This window comes from Lampetra planeri, chromosome 38 (assembly GCF_965212315.1).
Source record: "Lampetra planeri chromosome 38, kcLamPlan1.2.h2, whole genome shotgun sequence".
Lineage (NCBI taxonomy): Eukaryota > Metazoa > Chordata > Hyperoartia > Petromyzontiformes > Petromyzontidae > Lampetra > Lampetra planeri.
In genome coordinates, this window is record NC_136144.1 from 1867809 (window position 1) to 1890510 (window position 22702).

At 50.2% G+C, this 22702-nt stretch overlaps 1 protein-coding gene and 1 long non-coding RNA gene across 2 annotated transcripts; both read left to right on the top strand.

The window, feature by feature from the left end:
- The first annotated feature begins 3550 nt into the window (after nt 1-3550).
- Nucleotides 3551-18221, top strand: LOC144731152 (dual specificity tyrosine-phosphorylation-regulated kinase 4-like). The gene is made up of 11 exons (XM_078612116.1): nt 3551-3556; nt 4127-4229; nt 5253-5410; nt 6996-7132; nt 7765-7911; nt 13217-13355; nt 14678-14753; nt 15135-15310; nt 16837-16897; nt 17569-17686; nt 18170-18221. The coding sequence occupies exons 1-11, from the start codon at nt 3551-3553 to the stop codon at nt 18219-18221; spliced, it is 1173 nt and encodes a 390-aa protein (XP_078468242.1).
- Nucleotides 18222-18411: 190 nt separating this feature from the next.
- Nucleotides 18412-19817, top strand: LOC144731142 (uncharacterized). Its single transcript, XR_013587915.1, has 3 exons — nt 18412-18508; nt 19233-19303; nt 19716-19817. It is a non-coding gene; the product is annotated as an uncharacterized LOC144731142 (long non-coding RNA).
- The last annotated feature ends 2885 nt before the right edge of the window (nt 19818-22702 follow it).

The following is a 22702-nucleotide window of genomic DNA, read 5'->3' on the forward strand; positions in this document are numbered from 1 at the left end:
TGCGGCGGAAATATTTCCGATAGCGATGCTCACATCCACCTGTCCGCAGATACCCATGCTCCCCCCATTGGCGGCAACACACGCATCATTAACCTTGCGTATCCGCGACGCAGGAATGGACAACAAATGAAAAATAACATCAGAAATGATGGTAGCCGATGAGCCAGTGTCCACCAAGATACGGACGTCAATGCCGTCGATGGTACCTTGTACCGTCGACGAGCCCGACGCCGCAGCCACAATCCTGCGAGCTAATTTCTTCCACTGTGTAGCAGAGCGAGTCAATGGAGCAGGAGAAGTAAAATTATCCTTAGGAGTGTAAGAATGAGTGCGAGTGGATGAGTGATGTGACAAGACCTGCCGGGTGTCCGATTTGTGCCGACTCGCCCGAGGTTGTTGCAGTTCCGCAGCAGGTGGAGGAGATGGAGGTCCCCTCGGCAGACGAGGCGACAGCAGAGGTCGGCAGCGGCAGTCACGGGCGAAGTGGCCCCGTCTGCCGCACTTGAAACACGCGGCCGACGTCGGCCGGCGGTCGGACGACCCGGCCTTTGCACGCGGCCGGTTCGTGTAGTCGCCACGCTGGTCGCGCAGCTGCCGTCCCGGATTCCTATGCGGAACAGCAGCAGCCAGCATGTCGTCGTCGCCCGAGTCGTCGGAGCAGTGGACCACCAGTCGCAGAGACCATCCCAGAGGCGGCCCATCGATATCGGGTTTCCCCGTCCACGCCGCCATCTGGTCCCAACGCTTGATATTAAACGTAGCGTCCAGGCAGCGCGCCACCCATCGCGATGAAAGCGGTTCGTGGCCGCACACTGGTAGAGAGATGTTGAGCTCCTGAGACAACTCCAGCATACGGGAAAGGATGAGTGCATCCAAATGATCGGCCGTCGCGTCGGGGTAGGCAGCCATGGCCAGCGCCATCAACGCCCCCGATAAGCCAACGGCGATTCCTCCGGTGCTCGGCGACGCGACATAAATTTTCTGGTGGCTGATGTCGGTGGGTCATAAAATTCCGCCATCTCTGCGAACGCATCCCGCAGTGTCTTCTTCTTGGACACCGGGATGGAGCGGAAGACTCCCAGAGACACATCATCGAGCAGTGTAGGTAGCGCTCCCAGCGCTTCTTCCTCCGTCCAGTTCACAGATCTAAAAGCTGACTCGAAGCGCCACGTAAAAGCACTCCAATCGCCCCCGGCGATAAATTCTTTAATTTGTGGAAGGCGATGTCCGCGGTGGCACGTGCGCGCCGCGGACGTCTCCGACTGCCGTTCCCGCTCTCCACCCGCTGCAGGCAAAATGACGTCCGGCGGCCGCGTGGTGGTAGGTGCGCCCAAAATGGCGGCTGACGACTCCGGCGCAGCCGCCCCACCCAAGACGACGGCGTCCTCCCGCGTGGCAGGAGCAATGGCGGACTCCGATTCCTTTTCAGGACCTCTTCCCGCGGCGTCCAGCTGATCGGCGATCTGGCGACCTACGGCTGGTGAGGACGCCACCGCGGTCACCAGGCTTAGCAGAATGGCGCGTAACGACTCAATCTGCTCCGCCATCAGCCGCCATTCGTCTTTTGTTCCTGCGGTGGTCGCATCTTCCCCCGGTCGATGCTGAGAGGCGTCGAGGAGAGTGTCATGAGCAGGCGGCATAAGGGCTGTAGCTCCCAACAGCTCATCTTCATCCGTCTCGACCTCTTCCTCCGATAGAGGCACGGGCAGGTTCTTTTTTCTGGGGTGTTTAGACATCTTGACGATCGTCCAAACAGTCACAGAAGCACTTCTGACACCAGTGTAATAATCCTTCTTGAGACGGCTTCGGAATCAGTCCTTTTTATTTCCACTTCCACAATACACTTTACTCACTCACTCTCCGTTGCTGGCAGACAACGGAGAGAGGACTGACTTTACACTAAGTCCCTACCGCGCACGTGGCACCCGGAGCCCCCGTCCGCGCGTGACCCTGCTCTTATCGTTTCCCAGTCTGCTCTCGATCGTTCTCTCTCACTCTCTCTTAATCTCTTCGTCACGTGGTCCCCCCAGCCAATCGTTCATGGACAGCTTCGACCATTCTCGATGGTTCCCTGTCAATCCCGGGACCACGCCCCTCATCCGGCTCCCCATTAGCTGGGGCCCCGAATGGCTAGGCCAATCACTCCTGATGACATGCCGTGATCACGCCTGGGCCATGGTCCCTATCTCAACCCTTATTGGCTACAAGCAGGACCGGCAAGCCAATCCCCACGTGAACCCTCTATGGCTGTTGTTACAAATGGAATAATTGTACAGGCACAATTGTTTTAAAAACCACGAGCTGATTTCCCCACTCTTCATCTCAGCAATAAGGGTTAAGCAGGCGACTGTAAAGACGGCAGCTATGCCAAACTTAGACTTCAAAGTCACCGTTTCTCCACTTTCAAAGCCTCACTGAACTCTACTCATCTCCGTTCATGGTCCCTAGCCGGTGGTGGAAATACCACATTCCTATGGTGGTAATCAGAATGTCCACACGATGACCATACAGAGACCCAAAGACTCACCACACAGAGACCCACAAACTCACCACACAGAGACCCACAGACTCACCTCACACAAAGCCCCGTGTCGGCATCTTCAGGCTGAGTCGACCACGAAGAGGCCCAGACAGGGTTCAGATTTTTCCCGCCATCGCCGCCATTCGCCCCGACCGGAAGCGGAAGTAGAAGCTGGGGGTGGAGGTCACCCAAAGAGGAGGGGCGGGGGGCAGCTTCCGGAGGAGTGGTCGCGCATTGGCACGTCACTCGGAGGGCGTAGCTAAAGGGGGCGTGGTCACGTCCTTCGCTCTGTGACATCACCGGTTACGTCGCAATCACCACGTGCTTCCTCAGTGTTCGAGACGGGCGTGAAGGAGATGGCAGCTTCTTAAACTTCAGCTGCTTCAGCTTCATCATCGTCGCCTTTCGAACAACTTCTGCTGAAGCCATCCGAGCGAAACTTTTGACGAGGTGAGTTTTGTGGACTCATGGTGAGTGTGTGGGTCCCTGTTGTGGGTTCGTGGTGAGTGTGTGGTTCCGTGTTGTGGGTTCGTGGTGAGTGTGTGGATCCGTGGTGAGGATGTGGGTGCGTGGTGAGTGTGTGGGTCCATGTTGTGGGTTCGTGGTGAGTGTGTGGGTCCGTGTTGTGGGTTAGTGGTGAGTGTGTGGGTCTGTGTTGTGGGTTCGTGGTGAGTGTGTGGGTCCGTCTTGTGGGTTATTGGTGAGATTGGTTCCGTGGTGAGGATGTGAGTCCATGTGAGTTCGTGGTGAGGATGTGAGTCCATGTTGTGAGTTCGTGGTGAGGATGTGTGTCCTTGTTGTGAGTTCGTGGTGAGGATGTGAGTCCGTGTTGTGAGTTTGTGGTGAGGATGGGGGTTCGTGGTTAGAATGGTGGGTTCCTGGTTGGGGGATATGGGAAAGTGGTGAGGATGTGAGTTCGTGTTGTGACTCTCTACACCATCTCCACCCCCCCCCCCACCCACCCACAGCTTTCCACACAGAGACCTTGGGAACTGCTGCGTGAGAGAAGCCACTCTGAGTATCAACACCATGGAGGTACGCATGGGCCCCTACGCTCGACTTACGAACACCACCAGCACTCACCAACACCACCCACACTTCCGAACACCACCCACACTTACTAACACCACCCTCACTTACGAACACCACCAGCACTTACTAACACTACCAGCACTTACGAACACCAATAGCACTTATGAACACCACCCATACTTTCGAACACCACCTTCACTTACGAACAACACCCTCACTTACGAACAACACCCTCACTTACGAACACCACCCACACTACGAACACCACCCACACTTACAAACACCACCCACACTACGAACGAGCTTCCATGAAATATATATTTGCTTAACATCGACTTACAACTCGCACTTGCAAACCGAACGGCGGAACGATCCTCTGCGAGATGTAGTGAGTGTTTGTGATGCCTGTACACTACTCTGTGGCACCACAATGGCGACATATTAACAACCTCACTTGGTTTCCAGTAGGTCGTGGGTTCGACCCCGACCGTAACATCTACTGTTTATTTGAAGTTTGTGTGTAGAGGAGCCTACTCCAATATTGTTTTTATGTGTGTGTGTATGTGCATGTAGACGAGCCAAGCTGGAGCAAGAAGGAGAGAGGCAGTCTCTGGCAACACGTGGAGTGCGTTGTCCGCAACCGGCACCGGCCTTATCCAAGGTAAATCGCCTCGAGGTGAGGAACAGCAGTGAGCAAAAGTGGCCACGGTGAATGGAGGGAAGTCACTACCGCCATTTTTCATGGGGGACTTCACGTTGGCCATGTGGCTTAGGGGACTTTATTGCAGTCCTGTTGCATGGGAGACTTCATTGTGCCCATTTTGCATGGGGGATATCACGGCAGCAATGTTGCATGGGGTACTTCACTACGGCCATGCTGCATGGGGGGCGTCACTATGGCCATGTTACATGCGAGATTTCATGGCTGCAATGATGCATGGGGGTTTTTAGGGCGGCCATGTTTAATGAGGGATGTCATGATGGTCATGATGATCATGCTGCATTGGGGATATTACAGCGGCCATGTTGCATGGGGGTTGTCATGGTGGCCATGTTGCATGGGGGTTGTCATGGTGGCCATGTTGCATGGGGGATGTCACGGCACCCATATTGCATGAGGGATGTCACTGCGGCCATGTTGCAAGGGGGACTTGATTGCGGCCATGTTGAATGGGGGATGTCACTGCAGCCATGTTACATGGGGGACTTTATTACGCCCATGTTGAATGAGGGATGTCCTGATGGCCATGTTGCATGGGGGATGTCATGGCAGCCACATTGCATGTGGGTTGTCATGGTGGCCATGTTGCACGAGGGATGTCATGGCAGCCATGTTACGTGGGTATACAGTATTTGGCTGCCGCTATATATTTCCACGTGATGAAGATCACAGCCACTTCGGTTGGGCCTTACCTGCCAAAATAAAAATATATATAGTTTAGTTTTAGTATGGGTCTCTATGGGTCGTTATAGTTCGATATGAGCATGGATCTCTGTGGGTCTATGGATCTATATGAGTGTGGTTCTCTATGGTTCGATACCAGTATGGGTTTCTGTGGGTCTGAGTGGAGTGATGAGTCTCCACGTGATGATAATTACGACGATGGCGATATAGCTCTAGCGGGGGTCTTACTTGGCATGTAAACAAAACAGAAATAGTTAAAAGTCTAAGATATCGTTGTTGTTGTCACGTGTGCAGCGATCCTGGATCTCTTTGGGCCTCAGGTAAGTCATCGCCAAAAGCTGGAGCTGGAGGCCATGAAACAAGTATGGTTCTTCACTGTGGACAAGGTCGGCAAACCCCGGGGCGGCAACAACAACGACAGCTACGACGACGATAACAACAACTACATCCCTGTGAGGCTCACAGTGACACCCATGGAGACCCAAAGAGACACCCACAGAGACCCACTCCCATTGAGACCCACAAAGGCATCCAAAGAGACACCATTAGACACCCACAGAGGTTTTTGTTGGGTTAGAAGGCATGAGTATAAATATGTAATCGTTAAACTTGCCACCATCATCAGACACAGACAGTCAGTTAGGGTTTTGTGTTACGGGTTTCTGGGGGTCTCTGTGAGTGTCTAAGGATCTGTTTGGGTCTTTATTGGTCTGGGTGTCTGTGGGTCTCTGTGAAAGTGTTCAAGTTATTTCGCACCGTATGTAGTAAACTTTGGCTAATCCACTCACGACGTCGGCCGTGGTGGCCAGGAGATGTTAACTCCCTCCCCTGGTATACAGGAGGTCGTGGGTTCGATACCGACCCTGACGCCTGCTGTATATTTGGAGTTTGCGTCTCTCTCTCCCCGTGGTTGCGTGGATTTTTCTCCGGGTCCTCCGTTTTTCTCCTTCCACATTTAGAAATAACGTCAAAGAGCAATTGGCTGCTTCTGCTGTAAATTTCCACACGGTAATAATGATGAGGCCCCACTTCGTTGAGCAATGATTTGTGATGGCCAGGTCGCTCCATAGCAGCTCAGTGTGGGGCCTTTAACAGCGTAGCAATAGGCTGTAGCCTTTCTGGACATAAAAACACATACTTGTGGTTAACATGCAGACAAAAACATGCTCTGATAATGTGTGGCATTGCCTTTGAAACTGATTGGTCTACACCAGAGAGAGCAGCCTTCTTTAGGGCCTAGTCTCAATACCAGTGTCTCACTACCCAGTGTCTCACCACCAGTGTTTCACCACCAGTGTCTCACTACCCAGTGTCTCACAACTTGTGTCTCACCACCAGTCTCACTACCCAGTGTCCCAAAACCTGTGTCCCAAAACATGTGTCTCACAACCTGTGTCTCACAACCAGTGTCTCACCACTAGTGTCTCACAACCAGTGTCTCACTACCCAGTGTCTCACTACCAGTATGTCACTACCAGTGTCTCACCACCAGTGTCTCACCACCAGCGTCTCACCACCAGTGTCTCACCACCAGTGTCTCACTACCAGTGTCCCAAATCCTGTGTCTCACCACCAGTGTCTCACCATCAGCGTCTCACTACCCAGTGTTAGATGAATAAACGCAAAAAGGCGAACAACCCCCCCCCCCCCCAAGTTTTAACGGCATTCGGTATTCTTGGGTCTTTCGGTAAAGTCACGTAGATAGGTTCAAAGAAAATAATACAAAATAACAGAAAGACGACCGCTTGCGTTGCGATCGAAACGTCATAGTTGTCCGTTATTTGTTTTTATTATCTTTGAACCTATCTACGTGATATTACCAAAAGATCCAAGAATATGAATTCCTGCAGTCACGAAAGCTTTAAGTCAAGCATTCGGCAGTTTAACGAAACATTTATACATTTCCACGATCTAACACCCAAGCAAAAAGAAACCTCCGTAGCTGATAATGACAGTCGTGGAAGCCCCGACTACTGCTGCAACTACCGAACGTTCGACGCTCTGATTGCGACGACTCTACCGGCCTCCGCCTCCTAGGTCCGCAAGGAACAGCTCCACTACCGCTATGAGGTGCAGAAGATGATCGGCGAGGGAGGCCAGGGCCTGGTGCTGCAGTGCCTCGACCACAAAACCAAACTGCTCGTGGCCGTCAAGATGCTGTCGCTGCCCTTGTCGTGAGTCGGAGGGCCTTCCGCGGTGGCCCGCTCTCTCGGAAAATAATCATCAAATGATTGGAGGCACCGCCGTGAAACTGCCACTAACTATGGACTCGCTGACAAAATACTAACTGCCGTAAGACTTCTGCTAACAATAAACTATCAAAATACTGACATAAACCTGCTGCTAAATATGAACTAACAAAATATTAACTGACATAAAACTGCTGCTAACTATAAACTAACAATATCTTACTGCCATAAAACTGCTGCTAATTATAAAGTAACAGACTAACTGACATAAAACTTACTAACTATGAACGAACTCACGAAATAATAACCTGCCGTAAGGCTACTGCTATGAACGAAAATTAACTAACAAAATAATAACTGCCATACAACTATTGCTAACTATAAACTAACAGGCCCATACAGACCCACAAAGACCCATAGAGACCCACAGAGACACCCAGACCCTTAGAGACCCACGGATGCACCCAGACCCTTAGAGACCCACAGAGGCCCACAGAAACACCCAGACCCAGAGACCCACAAAGACCAGCAAAGTAACCCACAGAGACACCCACAGAGACCCCACAGAGACACCCACAGAGAGTCACCGTTGATTTCGTGGCCTTCCCGCTGCGCAGCTCCTCGACAGCGGCCCGCCAGAGGACGGAGTTGGAGGTGGCCAAGGAGCTGCAGGGCAAGGCCAGCGATGAGCGCTACGGAGTCATCCGGGTCCTGGACATGTTCCAATTCCGCAGACACAATTGCCTCGTCGTCGAGCTCTTGAAGTATGCGAACCTCCCACCCCCCCACCCACCCACCCACGTGCGTGTGCGTGTCCATTGCTCCGCTCGATAGTTGATTTATTTCGGAATAAATATTTATTTAATATTTGATCAAGCAACCAGATTTATCACATTTATTAAATTGAGTTTCACACGCATGGCTTTCGCGACCAATATCATCCATAATAAAGATATTTTTGGGTTAGATCAAGTAAATATATAAATGTTGTGTCGTTAAACCCACAACCACCCAACATAGCCAACTAGTAAGGGTTGTCACGCAAACAGAACGTGACAATTCGTTACTAGTATAGCACTATTGTGTAGTGTCGTGTAAAGTGTAGTAGTGTATAGTGTGGTGTATAGTAGTGTATAATGTAGCAGAAAGTAGTGTATAGTAGTGTATAGTAGTGTATAGTGTAGTAGAAAGTGTAGTGTATAGTTGTGTATTGTAGTGTATAGTAGTGTATAGTGTAGTGTATAGTGTAGTAGAAAGTGTCGTGTATAGTAGTGTAGTGTATAGTGTAGTAGAAAGTATAGTGTATAGTAGTGTATAGTGTGTCTGACCAGCTAGTTGTGCCTCAGGCTTGTTCCATCTGGCCCGCCCTCTAGCTGCTACCGTAGGCGCACATCAGCTCAACATCCCTGGTGAGTCGGTACAGTCAGCAGCTGTCAACGCCGAACCCCGGGCGGCGGTTAACGAACCCGGAAAATTCAGCTTGTCTGAGCCAGAGCATGTGGAACCCCTGGTGGAGGAAATTCCACCAAAACGGGTCTTCGGACCTTCCACTGCAACCAGGACCATCTCCAGTCGTCTTGACTACGTCTTGCCACTGGGTACAGATGCGGCTGGTCGAGAGAGTGAGGTTGAAGCTGCGCAAATCACCCTCACTTAAATCCAAGTTCTCCGCGCAAGTCATGGCACTTTTTACCATCGTCATTATCCAAGTCCTGTGGCGATGGGTGAGCGACGAAGCAGCAGGCACGGATATGCTGGAAGCTGTAGCCGCAAACCTGCACGCAGGCGGCTCAGGATATTGGTCGTTCCCTCACTGGACCGAAGCAGCAGTGAAGTCCGGCAGCACCCTGAGTGACTGAGCAGCCCTATTCAGGATCAGATATGGCATTGGAAAATGTAACAGCAACGGTCTTCTGCTGCTGAAACATGCTCTGAATTTGACCTGCTCATCACCAACACAATATTCCAACTACCAAAGCACAAGAAAACTTCATGGATGCATCCTTGTTCACACCACTGGCACTTGATTGCTTACGTCATCATGAGGAGGAGCGACCGGCACGATGTCAGGGTGACCAAGGCAATGTGTGGTGCTGAATGTTGGACTGGCCATCGTCTCATCATCTCCAAACTTAACATCCGGATTCAGCCTCCCAGACGCCCACAAGGAAAAAGACGTGGCAAGCGTCTTAACATCACTCGCCTACAACAGGAACACACCAGATTAGCCTTTGTTGAGGCTCTAGACCATCACCTGGAGTCTCTAAACTTCGAGCATACAGACGCTGAGGCAGACTGGACTGCTCTCAAGACCGTGCTGCATTCTATAGCCCTTGAATCACTTGGTGTTCCATTACGTACACATCAAGATTGGTTTGATGAGAACGATGTAGAAATCCGAGCACTCGTTGACGAAAAACACCGCCTGCATAAAACATATCTGAATGACAGCAGCTCAAGTTTAAAGAAAACTGCCTTCCTCAACATTCGCAGGATTGTCCAGCAGAGACTCAGAGTCATGCAAGACACCTGGCTGTGCGCAAAAGCTGAAGAGATTCAATCCTACGCTGACAGTAACAACACCAATTGCCTCTATGATGCACTCAAGCAGGTCTATGGTCCGCAACGCTCAGGAACTTCACCTTTCCTGAATGCAGATGGAACAACACTCCTCACAGAGAAGGACAAAATACTTGCAAGGTGGGCCGAACACTACAGCGCAGTCCTCAACCGGCCATCATGCATAAATGAGGAGGCAATTGCGAGACTGCCTCAAGTTGAAATAAACCAGTCCCTTGCTGTTCTACCATCCATTGAGAAAACCTGCAAAGCCATAACACTCCTCTCATCAGGCAAAGCTCCAGGGTCCGATGCCATTCCAGCAGTAATCTATAAGGCTGGAGGGCCACGCTTAGTCGAGAAACTGACCGACCTCTTCCAGTCTCTGTGGAAATTAGAAGCCGTTCCCAAGGAGTTCAAGGATACCACTATAATCAATCTATATAAGAGGAAAGGCAATCGGCAGGACTGCGACAACCATGGAGGCATCTCTATATTATCAATCGCTGGCAAAATCTTGGCAAGAATCCTTCTGAACCGCCTAATTGTCCACCTAGACCAGGTTCTGCTACCTGAGAGTCAGTGTGGTTTCAGAAAAGACCGCGGAACCACTGACATGGTATTTACTGCCCAGCAGTTACAGGAGAAATGCCAAGAACAAAATGTTGATCTATATATGGCTTTCGGGGATCTAACAAAAGCATTCTACACAGTCAGCCGGGAGGGCCTATGGGAAATCATGGCCAAGTATGGGTGTCCAGACAAGTTAATTGGCATCGTGCGCAATCTCCATGATGGCATGATGGCCAGCGTCAGAGACCAGCAAGAACTCTCTGATCCGTTCCCAATCACAAACGGGGTGAAGCAAGGCTGCGTATTAGCGCCAACGCTCTTCAGCAAGGTGTTTTCTGCCATGCTGCAAGACTCATTCCAGAACCACAACACTGGGATTAACTTCATCTACCGTTTTGACGGTGGGCTATTCAATCTGCGGAGGATGCAAGCCAAAACTAGAGTGGAGGAAGTCACTGTTCGAGAACTTGTGTTTGCTGATGACTGTGCTCTGGCTGCTGGCTCAAATAAAGATCTACAGGACAGTATCGACCACTTCTCCTCAGCTTGTAACAACTTCGGCCTAACAATCAGCACAAAGAAGACTGACGTCCTATACCAACCTACTGCTGGGAAACCCTTCACTGAGCCAACCATCTTTATGAATGGGCAAAAGCTTTCAGCCGTTGACAAGTTTATTTACCTTGGTAGTACACTGTCTCGCGCTGTGCACATAGATGATGAAGTTAACATCAGGATTGTCAAGGCCAGTGCAGCCTTTGGGCGTCTACGTGACTCGGTATGGGAAAGGACTGGCATCAAGCAGGAGACAAAACTGAAGGTCTACCGGGCTGTTGTCTTACCAACTCTTCTGTATGGGTGCGAAGCCTGGACAGTTTACCAGCGACATGCCAAGAAATTGAATCATCTCCACTTGAGCTGTCTGAGGAAACTGCTGAGGATCAAGTGGCAAGACAGAATCCCTGACACGGAAGTCCTCAGCAAGGCGAATATCCCCAGCATCTACACCTTGCTTGCTAAGGAACAGCTTAGATGGACTGGCCACGTGACCAGAATGACCTACGCGAGACTTCCAAAACAAGTCTTCTTTGGCGAGCTGAAGAATGGCAAGCGAGCACAAGGTGGCCCCACAAAGCGCTACAAGGACACCCTTAAAGCTTTCTTGAAGAGCTTTGGATTCGACCTGAAAAGCTGGGAATCCCTAGCACAGGACCGACCTGCCTGGAGAAGAAAAGTATAGGACGGTGCAGTCCTCTGTGAGAGTAGAAGCTCCTGTGCTATCTTGAAGAGGCAGCAGTGCAAATCTACCAAGGACTTGTGGCTGCGCCTCAGAGCTCTACATCCTCCCTGACCTGTCCAGTGTGCCACAGAGAATTCCGGGCTCGGATTGGCCTGTTCAGCCATCTGCGCACTCATCAAAACCCAACAAAATGACAAACGTGCCATGGTCATCATCAACTATGATGGACGAACAAGAAGAAGAAGTGTAGTATAATGGTACAGCACAACGGTGTGTTGGAGAGCCAAGCCAAAACATTTACAATCTCTGAATATGATGTTTCGCCAGTAATTACAACTGGCTTCATCAGGCGACAGCCACAGTTTGTGGAGAATTCCACCTGTTTCGTTCTTTATATAGAGGCACAGATGTGGTGATCAGGCTTCTGTGCTCTTGCGCAAAGTGGGCAGGGGGGGGGGATTAATTTTCTAATTTGTTCCAAAATAGCTTTTTTTTAATACCTTTCATAATTAACTTCTTTTTGCAGTTTATTTAATGAGTTTAAAGATAGTTAACAATTCATCAAAAGATGTCTCGCCTCGTTAAATCAATTAATTTAATCGAATACATAACTTAATTAATTGCTATTTTGATAATTAATTCATGCAATAATTAATCTGACAATTTTACAAGCACAATTTGTTTGGCAACCGAGTCTCCAAAGCTCTGGGAAGTCGAGCAGCACGCGCCCACGTGGCCCCCGTGGGTCAAGCAGCTCAGCACGGCGAACCGCTGCGTTATCGACAATCGCAGAACACCGTGGCGACAAAGCAGATGCAGGAAGTCCCCCGGGTTGCGGAAGACGCGACTCACGGAAATGCTCCCCATGAATCATACATTCATTTTTTTCATGAGAATCTACGTAGAAATAAAAGGGAAATGTGTGGATATGTGTGTCTGCTCGAAATGTTTAGCATACTTGCCAACATGCAACAAACTTGAAATTTGGCACGTGGGTAGCTTCCGTACTGTACACAATGTAAAAAGTATAAAAATAGACTTTTGTATTTTGGGGGGTAATAATGGATATAATCTATTGCATGGCAGTGAGCGATAACGTCACATCTGTGATGGACTAAACTATTAATTTCCGTGCGAAGAACGGGTACACCTGCTAGTAAAATTAATAGGCTATTTTATAAAATAATAAAATAATACGATATTAATAGGTGAATAATAATGAAAAAATACTAATTAACATTAATATGGCAATTAAATGACGGAAAAAATTCTAAGATAATGAAATTATAATGAAATAATACGAATATATTGCTAATTAAAATTATAATACAATTTTTTATTAATAAATATTGATAATACAATAATAATAAATAGAATACATTTATTGTTAAATTGTGATATGATAGTAATAAAATGATAATAATGAAATAATAAAAGGGAATAACATAATCATAGTGAAATTATTATAAAATCATAATGAAGTTATTATCACAAAATATTCAGTTCCCTTGGCGCTAGTGCGGTGCGGCGAGGCCGCGGATGAATACCGCGGAGCGACGAGGCGTTTCATGACCCCTCCCCCCCCCCCAAAACTAACCAAGTGGCACAAGTCGGTTTGGGGTCCGGGTCGTGGGTCGCCGAGCGGACGTCATCGGAACGGGAAAGGGGTTTAAACGTCGTCGTCGTTGTCGTGCCAGGCAGAGCCTCTACGACGTCATGAGGAAAGGGAGCATCGGGCGAATCTACGTGAGGCGGTTGAGGGAGCACACCAGGGCCATCCTCGACTTCCTGTTGTACGCCAAGGGGCGGGGCATCGTCCACGCGGACATCAAGCCGGTGAGCGGAGCGGGCGCGGTGGTCACGCCCTCTCATCGGGGCGCTCGGTTAGCTGGCGCGGAGGCAGGCCGGCCACGGTTGATCACGGGGTCGATGCGCTGGCTCGTCAATCTACTGTGACTCTGCCACCTCCTCCTTCCAGATAGAGGTAGCAGGTTGACGGTAGGCAGCTGTGGCTAGGAGATGTTAACTACCTCGCCTGGTATACAGGGGGTCGCGGGTTCGATCACAACCCTGACGCCTGCCGTATATTTGGAGTTTGCGTCTCTCTCGCTCCCCGTGGTGGTCACGTGGATTTTCCTCCAAGCCCTCCGGTTTTTCCCTCTACGTTCAGAATCAACATGACCACGCGTTTAGAGTATTTGACAGCTGCTGTAACCTTTCCGCATGATGATGTTGATATCAGCCCACGTTGTTGAGCTATCGTTTGTGATGGCCAGGGAGCTTCCGACAAAACAGCTGCACAGCAGCTCAGAGTGGGGCCTTACACCTAGTAAAGTAAAACATAGCTTAGTTTTAGTCTGTGTCTCTGAGTATGGGTCTCTCTATGTCTGTGTGGGTCTCTATGAGTATGGATCTCTGTTGGTCTTTGTGGGTCTCTATGAGTATGGGTCTCTGTGGGTCTGTATGGGTCTCTATGAGTATGGGTCTGTGTGAGTCTCTATAAGTATGGGTCTCTGTTGGTCTTTGTGGGTCTCTATGAGTATGTGTCTCTATGAGTATGGGTCTCTGTGGGTCTGTGTGGGTCTCTATGAGTATGGGTCTCTGTGGGTCTGTATGGGTCTCTATGAGTATGTCGGTCTCTATGAGTATGTGGGTCTCTATGTCTGTGTGGGTCTCTATGAGTATGGGTCTCTGTGGGTCTGTATGGGTCTCTATGAGTATGGGTCTCTATGTCTGTGTGGGTCTCTATGTGTATGGGTCTCTATGAGTATGGGTCTTTAAGGGCCAGTTGAAAGACGTCTCTAGAGTGTTTGGCTGCTGCTATATATGTCCACGAAATTATGATGATGATGATGCTGATGATGCTGATGATGATGCTGACGATGATATCAGCCCCTTGGTTGAGCTGCTGTATTACGTGATGGCCGGGTCGTTTGCGATAAAAGACCTACACAACAGCTCAGCGGGGCCTTACACCCTGATAGTAAAATACAACTTTGAACGGGTCTCAGGCACGTAGCCCGTGTCGCAAGTCGGGCGGGGGGCTGCCCGTGTGGGTGTCAATGCGTCACTTTGCGTGATCGACCCACTGCTGGCTGGACACTCTCGCCGTAACCTCAGACCGTGGAATTCCTTCTTTGTCTCTCCCCTTTGTCCAGGACAAAATTCTGCTCACCGCGGCCGGCAAAGTGAGGGTCACCGACTTCGGGTTCAGCTTTTACCTGAAGCATAAAAGTGAGTGGCCTTGCGTGCATGCGTGGAATTTTTTGGGGGGGGGGGGGGGGAGTTTGATGGCGTCAATGTAAACGCAGCCGGCCGGCGAGATTCAGCGTCACGTAAACAGGACTCGCCAATTCGCCACTTGCACAGCACTAACCGGTGTGCTGGAGATGTAGACACACTACGACGCTTACAATTCGAGCGTTTACAGCCGAGCATCATCATCAGGCAGGCAGCCAGAGTACGCTGTCCAACCCAATAACTCGCCTCCGCCGTGAAATATCGGTCGCAGAAGCCGACTACGCGTTTAGCCGACAAAAAAAAAACTTGTTCCCCCCACGTCGCTGTTGACGGAGGGATTACTTCATATTCATCGTCGTTGTTGTTGCTGTGCAGCAGCCCAAAACGTGGGTGGGACGTTGCCCTACATGGCCCCGGAGCTGCTGCTGGGCTACGATGTCACCTGCGCTGCGGACATGTGGGGCCTGGGCTGTACCTTGGCCGAATTGGCCACCGGCAAGGTGCTCTTCGATTCACCTGCCGTCGAAGAACACCTGCCCTGCTGCATTGAGGTACGGGCGGTGGGTGGGTGGGTGGGTACGGTGGGTATAGTGGGTGGGTATGGTGGGTAGGCGGGCAGGTGTCTATGGGTATGGGTCTATGTGGGTCTGCACAGAGACCCATACTCATAGAGACCATACAGACCGACAGAGACCCATACTCATAGAGACCCATACAGACCCACAGAAACCCATACTCATAGAGTTTGATTCCCTCTCACGGCCCCAAACACCAGAGAGGACTATCTGAACTGGTCCAGGGCCTCTCATAGGTCGACTAAGCCTCAAGCGAGTACAGTAGAACATCTGGTCACGACCATAATTCGTTCCATAACGTTGGTCGCAACCCGATTTGGTCGTGACTCGAACCTAATTTCCCCATTGGATTGTATGTAAATACGATTAATCCGTTCGAGACTCCTACAAACTGTATATAAATATTGTATATTTTTGGATTTTTAAGCACAAAAATAGTTAATTATGCCGTAAAATTCACAGTGTAATAGTAAACTAAATGTAAAAACATTGAATAACACTGAGAAAACCTTGAACAACAGGGAAAACTAACATTGCCGCTTCAAGGTTTAGAATCGTTCAACAAGATGATTGTTTCGTCTGCTACATCAGTCGGTCGATTCTGAGAGAGAGAATATTTGCATGAGAAATTCATGTTTCTATTGAAAGTAAGTTAACAGTAATATTTGCTTACAGTATTGTTTTTGGAAGCATTCACCGTAATATCGTATGAACGTTTACTTCACCGCATCATCGTATGAATGATGTGAGAAGAGATTAACGGGTTATTACGTGAGCGATTTACGTACTCAGCGCTTTCGCTCTCTAAATTACGGCTTGAATGAGGGGGGAGGGGTATGACTACACTCACAAAATTAATATCTTACTAGGAATTTTATATAACAAAAGTTACATACATAACTGTTACGCGTTGTGTAATTCAACAAAAAAATGGCACGGAAGGGGAAATCGGCCGCGGCCGTGTTTGATCGCCACCCGAGTATGTGTTCATTACCAGATTAAAATTTTTTGTGAATTTTTTGGTCGGAACCCGATTTGGTCGTGATCAGAAGCATTCGTGACCAGAGGTTCTACTGTACCTGGTGTAGCAGTGTGTAGTAAACATTTCCACTGGGGGAGACAAAGGTGGCCAGGCGTGGCACTGGGCACCCACCCCCTCGTGTGCCGTTCATGCCTTTATAGGTGCTGCTCGCTGCTAACAGCACTTGCCCCAGCAATGAGATGAGGCTAATAAGGAGAGGGAGGGGGATTGTTGTCTTTGTACACAGTGCGTCCTTCATAGGTGCTGCTCGCGATTAAACAGCACTTGCCCCAGCAATGAGATGAGGATAATACGGGGAAGCGGGGATTGTTGTCTTTGTACACAGTGCCGGCCTCCACAGGCGCTGCCTCCACCACGACTCACCGCTGACAGACAGCATTTGCCCCAATGGGCCCGCTGAGGCTCCACCGGCTGTAACCCCCCCCCTCCTCCTTTTGTCTTCGTCCGAAACCATGCGCAGATCCTGGGCATGCCCCCGAAAAAGATGGTGGACGACGCCCCAAACAGGACACTTTTCTTTGGTGAGTCGAGGAGCTCGGGCAGGCTGGCGCAAGCGACGTAACCCATTCCGTTTTGTTAGGTGGGGGTGGCAGTGAGGCTCTTATATGGTTATTTTGTGGGGGGGGGGGGCTGGGGGGGACTCTGATTATCTCGGGGGTGGGGTGGGGTTTTGGGCTCCCAGTAGCAGTCGTGATGAAGCATAGGTGCGTGGGTGAGTGAGCAGGTGGGTGGTTAGGTGAGTGGGTGGGTGAGTGGGTGGGTGAGTGAGTAGGTGGGTGAGTGAGTGGTTGGGAAGGTGAGTAGGTAGGTGAGTGAGTGGTTGGGTGGGTGAGTGAGTGGGAGAGTGGGTATGTAGATGGGTGAGTGGGTATGTAGGTGGGTGAGTGGATATGTAGGTAGGTAGGTGGGCGAGTGGGTGGGTAGGTGGGTAAGTGCATAGGTGGGTGGGTGAGTGGGTCGGTGTGAGGGTAGGTGAGTAAGTGGGCAGGTGAGTAGGTGTGTAGGGTGGTTAGGTAGGTTGGTAGGTAGGTGGATGAGTGGGTATGTAGGTGTTTCGGTGAGTGGGTGAGTGGGTGGGTGGGTAGATGGGTGGGTGAGTGGGTATGTAGGTGGATAGGTAGGTGGGTAGGTTAGTGGATGAGCAGGTATGTGGGCGACGTGGTGGTTGGTGACTGCGTGCGTCTCTCTGCAGACTCTGAGGGCCTCCCCGACAACCTGTCCAAGCAGCGGCCACCAGGAAGCCTCCCTCTGCACCGCGCGCTGCAGGGCCACCACCCTCAGCTGGTGGACTTCGTCAACCGCTGCCTGCAGTACGAACCACACTCACCCCTCGCTCACCCCCACGTCTCCCCACTTATCCCCACACCACTCACCCCCACTCACCATCCTATACCTGTCAACACCTTATCAGTGCCCTACCTTACAACAGACCCAACTCAGACATTGTCGGTTACTCCGTGCCCCTTATAAATCTCAACGTTCATCCTAGAAAGTCCCATCACAAGGGACAAACACAAACAAATAGATACAAATTATTATTTTTACCCAGGATTGAAACGGCTGCACTACGTACGGACCTGAAAACTCAATTTCCGTGTACAAGAATATGGAATAATCCGTACGGGTTGACAGCTCTGCCACCCACTCACTACCCACCACCACTCCCTCCCACCATCTCCATCCCCCCCCTCTCCCCACTCTTCCCCCACCTCCCACCCTGTCAAATCATCTCACCATGCCCCTCTCACCACGTGTGCGTCCCCCCCCCTCCCTCCCCGTGCGTCTCCCAACAGATGGGATCCGAATCTCCGGATGACGCCTGAGCAGGCGCTGGCTCACAGCTAGCTCCAAACCACCACCACCATCCGGGCCACCACCAGCAGGGCCACCCCCACCACCACCCGGGCCACCACCGCCAGTGAGGCCACCCCCACCACCATCCGGGCTACCACCACCACCCGGGCCATCCCCACCACCGCCACCATCCGGGCCACCACCACCCAGGCCATCCCCACCACCACCACCATCCGGGCCACCACCACCACCCGGGCCATCCCCACCACCACTGTGCCCAAGGAGGACAGCCGGCGCATCATCACGCTCGCCAAAGACGACGACTACATCTCGTTCAGGTGCGCTGCCGCCGCGCCTCCTCGCAACGTCTCGGTCGTCGTCGTCCGCTGTCCGTCGCCGATGGGTCTGCCGCAGCGTTCTTCATTGCAAGGCCCACCGCGAGCCACTTGGGGGCCCTGGTGGCCTTGAGTGCAGACCCCGACAATGCACATATGTGAAACTAAACTATTTTGATGTTGCGATGTGATTTGACCCAACTAGGTCATTTGCGGGTTGTTTTACAAACTGTAAATTTTCACCGTAACGCCGGCATGCCACGGTGGTGAGATGTTGACGACTTCGCCAGGTATACAGGAGGTCATAGGTTCGATCCCGACCCTGACGCCTGTATATTCGGAGTTTGCATGTTCTCCTCCTGGTCGCATGGATTTTTCTCCGGGCCCTCCGGGTTTTTCCCTCCACATTTAAAAACTTGAATTTAGAGTATTTGGCAGCTATACATTTTTATGTGAAGAGCTACATAGCTCAGTGGTAAAATAAAAATAGTTTCGTTTTACTTGAGTTTTCGAGCATGGGCACAGAGTTTTTATTTAACGCCATCTCTGAGCTGACGGCACGTAATGTTGTTCATTTGTTTATGCATCCGCAGTTTTTAACAGGGCGGGCGTTGGCCTCTAACTGGCAAACGTCTGCTAGGACGCGTAATGAGAGTCCAGCACCGTCCGTGTGACTTGCCGCGACCCCTCCTGTGACCTCTGTGCCCCCCCCCCCCCCCCCCAACAGGCACCACGTCTACAAGCGCGACGGCAAGGACATCGAGTTGAAGGAGGTGGGACCGTGATTCAAGATGAAGTGTAAGTCTGCTTGACACGTTCCAGCTCGTCTCCACTTTATACCCCTGCGGAGACGGTGGAAAATCCTTGTGGACTTCCCTACTAAGTGGTCGACCCCAGGGAGGATGATGGGCTTGAATGTAAGAGTCTAGCGTCGGGCCGCGCGGCCCGCAAGTGACTTGCAGAGCGGGTCGGAACTTGAGTCGGTGGGGTCGCTGCTCTGGTCGCATTCGCTGTGCCGTGACCTGACCCGCATTCCCCCACCCCGATGCGATGTGTAAATTTAAAGATGACCGGGCGTAATGCTGGCCACCCACACCCACCCCTTCGTGTGCTGTGGTGGCTTTCCTACGTGCTAATAAGCGAACAGCGCTTTTCCCACACGGTCTTAAAGGCTACATGGGGAGGATCTTTGCCTTCGTGTGTCGCGCAGTCTACGAGATTAAACTGGGCATGCTGGACAACGCGGCCACCGCCGAGGTGGAGTGGCCCTGGCGACTGTACATGAACACGGCGAAGAAGCGGAAGTTCCTGAGCGTGGATTGAGGGGGGGGCAACTTCTCCCCCCCCCCAACACTGCGGGCCTGGGGAGAGGGGCGGTGGGGTGGGGTGTTTGTCCCTGAAAACCCGGAGTTGGAGTCAACTCGCGGCGCTCTCCGCCGAGGCTCGAGGCGTTGAGGAGAGGTCGCCGTGTGGATAGGGCAGTGCGTGAATTGCTGTTCCAACCCTCGTCACACACGCGCATCATACGCGTCACACACACATTGCGGATGTACATTTATCAAACACAAACATGCACATCGTCGCATGCGTCGCGCAGACGCACACAATTGCACAAAAAGACAAAAGTACCCCGTATCGCCGTTAACAGATATCTGGGGCAAGTGCTGTTAGCGGGTAGCACCTATGATGGCCGGCATGGCACAGAAGTGGGTGGGTGGCCAGCCCCACGTCTGGCTGCCTTTGTCTCCCCAGGTTTGCGATGTTATACACACCACACCACGTACTCAGATGGCTGAGTTCGTAGGGCGTTAACTGCTGTACCACCGCTCCCCAAACGGTGTACACAAACATACACGTGTACACAAAACGAAATTAACATTTATTTAAGTAAAAAAAAAGAAAATACCAAGTCAGGCAGATGGAGAAAGTGGCGTGTCGTTGTGCATGTGTAGATATGAAAAACTGCCATAAATAAATAATATTTTTGGGAAGTCACAAGCGCCTTACATCACATCTCGACCATTTGAATGGACATCCCCCCCCCCCTCTGTGGCACAAAATAAACTAACAAAACTAATCTATTTTTATTTTAGCAGGTAAGGCCCACTGCTATTCAGCTCTTTTCCAGACGCGACCTGGCCACAAATGAAATACCCATGAAGTGGCTTGTTACGCAGAAATTTATAGCAGCCAAATACTCTTAAACACATGTTTCTGAATGTGGAGGGAAAAACCGAAGGACCCAGAGAAAAATCCACGCGGCCACGGGGAGAACAAGACGCTTCTCATCCGTGAAGCACTTCACTTTAATGAGGCGCTGCTGGTGGAGATCGTCTCTGAGGCACTTCTCCTCTGTGCGGCACTCCACCCTGGCAAGGCGCTGGATCTCAAAGTGGTGCTCCTCTACCACGAGGCGTTTCTCCGTGGCAAGGTCCTTCTCCTCCTTGAGACGCTTCACCCCGCTGAAGTCCTTCACCTCCCCAAATATCCTCTGTTCAAGTAAAGATGACCACAGGAATATTCAGACATGCACATGCAAACACAAATTCATACCCTCATAATCAACGTTTTTGTGTTAGATCGCATTATTTATAAATGTGTCGTAACCTTCCACCACCCGACACGGCCAATCATCAAAAAAGTGTCACGTTGACAAAAGACAAATAGTTCACTACTTTAGCCCACCGGTGTGTTGAAGCGTGAAACCACAACATTTACAAAAAAAACTGGAAATGTTGTGGATTCACTCTTCAACACACCGGTGGGCTAAAGTAGTGAACTATTTGTCTATTTGTCAGCGCGACACTTTTTTACTGATTGGCCGTGTCGGGTGGTGGAAGGTTACGACACATTTATAAATAACGTGATCTAACACAAAAACGTTTATTATGAATAATACTGGTCGCGAAAGCCTCTGTGTTAAAAATTCATACCCACAGGCACGCAAACATAAGACGTGCACATAAACACAAATGCATACTCACACATCTATGTACAGATGCAGACATCCACATTCACTCATTCAAGCCTGCTTAGCACACACATGAATATACACTATCACCTGATGTTAACATAACACCTTATCCATCAATACTTTTATCACATTGTACGTGTAGCCCTAACCCCTAAATATCCCAACCCCTACAGAATCAAAATACATGTTACATCCTCACAAACCCCATACATGCACTTAAGGCTGTGATCGACTGCGAAGATTTCATAGCAATTGTTGTCAACAATCATCACTGCAATAGTTTCCACAGAATGCTCCATTATAAAGATCTGGTAGCCCACTGTAGTGCCCATAATGGGCAACTGGAATGGAAACTTCAAAATCAACTAACAGACAATTAATGTGACTGATTTATATAATTCTGTCATTGGTAATAAATTACCACTTCAAGTGCTTGCATGAGTGGGATGGTGGAGAGATGGTGTTATTTGGAGAGGTCAAGTAGTGGAATGTTCTCGAGAGATGGTGTCTTGTGATGGTATACAGTGAGGGAAAAAAGTATTTTATCCCCTGCAGATTTTGTACGTTTGCCCACTGGCAAAGAAATGATCAGTCTATAATTTTAATGGTAGTTTTATTTGAACAGTGAGAGACAGAACAACAAAATCCAGAAAAACTAATGTCAAAAATGTTATGAATTGATTTGCATTTTAATTTGGGAAATAAGCATTTGACCCCTCTGCAAAACATGACTTAGTACTTGGTGGCATAACCCTTGTTGGCAATCACAGAGGTCGGACGTTTCTTGTAATTGGCCACCAGGTTTGCACACAATTCAGGAGGGATTTTGTTCCACTCCTCTTTGCAGATCTTCTCCAAGTCATTAAGGTTTCGAGGCTGACGTTTGGCAACTCGAACCTTCAGTTCCCTCCACATATTTTCTATGGGATTAAGGTCTGGAGACTGGCTAGGCCACTCCAGGACCTTAATGTGCTTCTTCTTGAGCCACTCCTTTGTTGCCTTGGCCGTGTGTTTTGGGTCATTGTCATGTTGGAATACCCATCCACGACCCATTTTCAATGCCCTGGCTGAGGGAAGGAGGTTCTCACCCAAGATTTGACGGTACATGATCCCTTCCATCGTCCCTTTGATGCGGTGAAGTTGTCCTGTCCCCTGAGCAGAAAAACACCCCCAAAGCATGTTTCCACCTCCATGTTTGACAGTGGGGATGGTGTTCTTGCGGT

What these genes read in the sequence shown, in the direction of transcription:
- LOC144731152 (XM_078612116.1), top strand. An exon ending in ATAACAACAACTACATCCCT is followed by an intron (nt 5,411 to 6,995) that starts GTGAGGCTCACA and finishes TCCGCCTCCTAG; the next exon opens with GTCCGCAAGGAACAGCTCCA. An exon ending in AAACAGGACACTTTTCTTTG is followed by an intron (nt 16,898 to 17,568) that starts GTGAGTCGAGGA and finishes GTCTCTCTGCAG; the next exon opens with ACTCTGAGGGCCTCCCCGAC.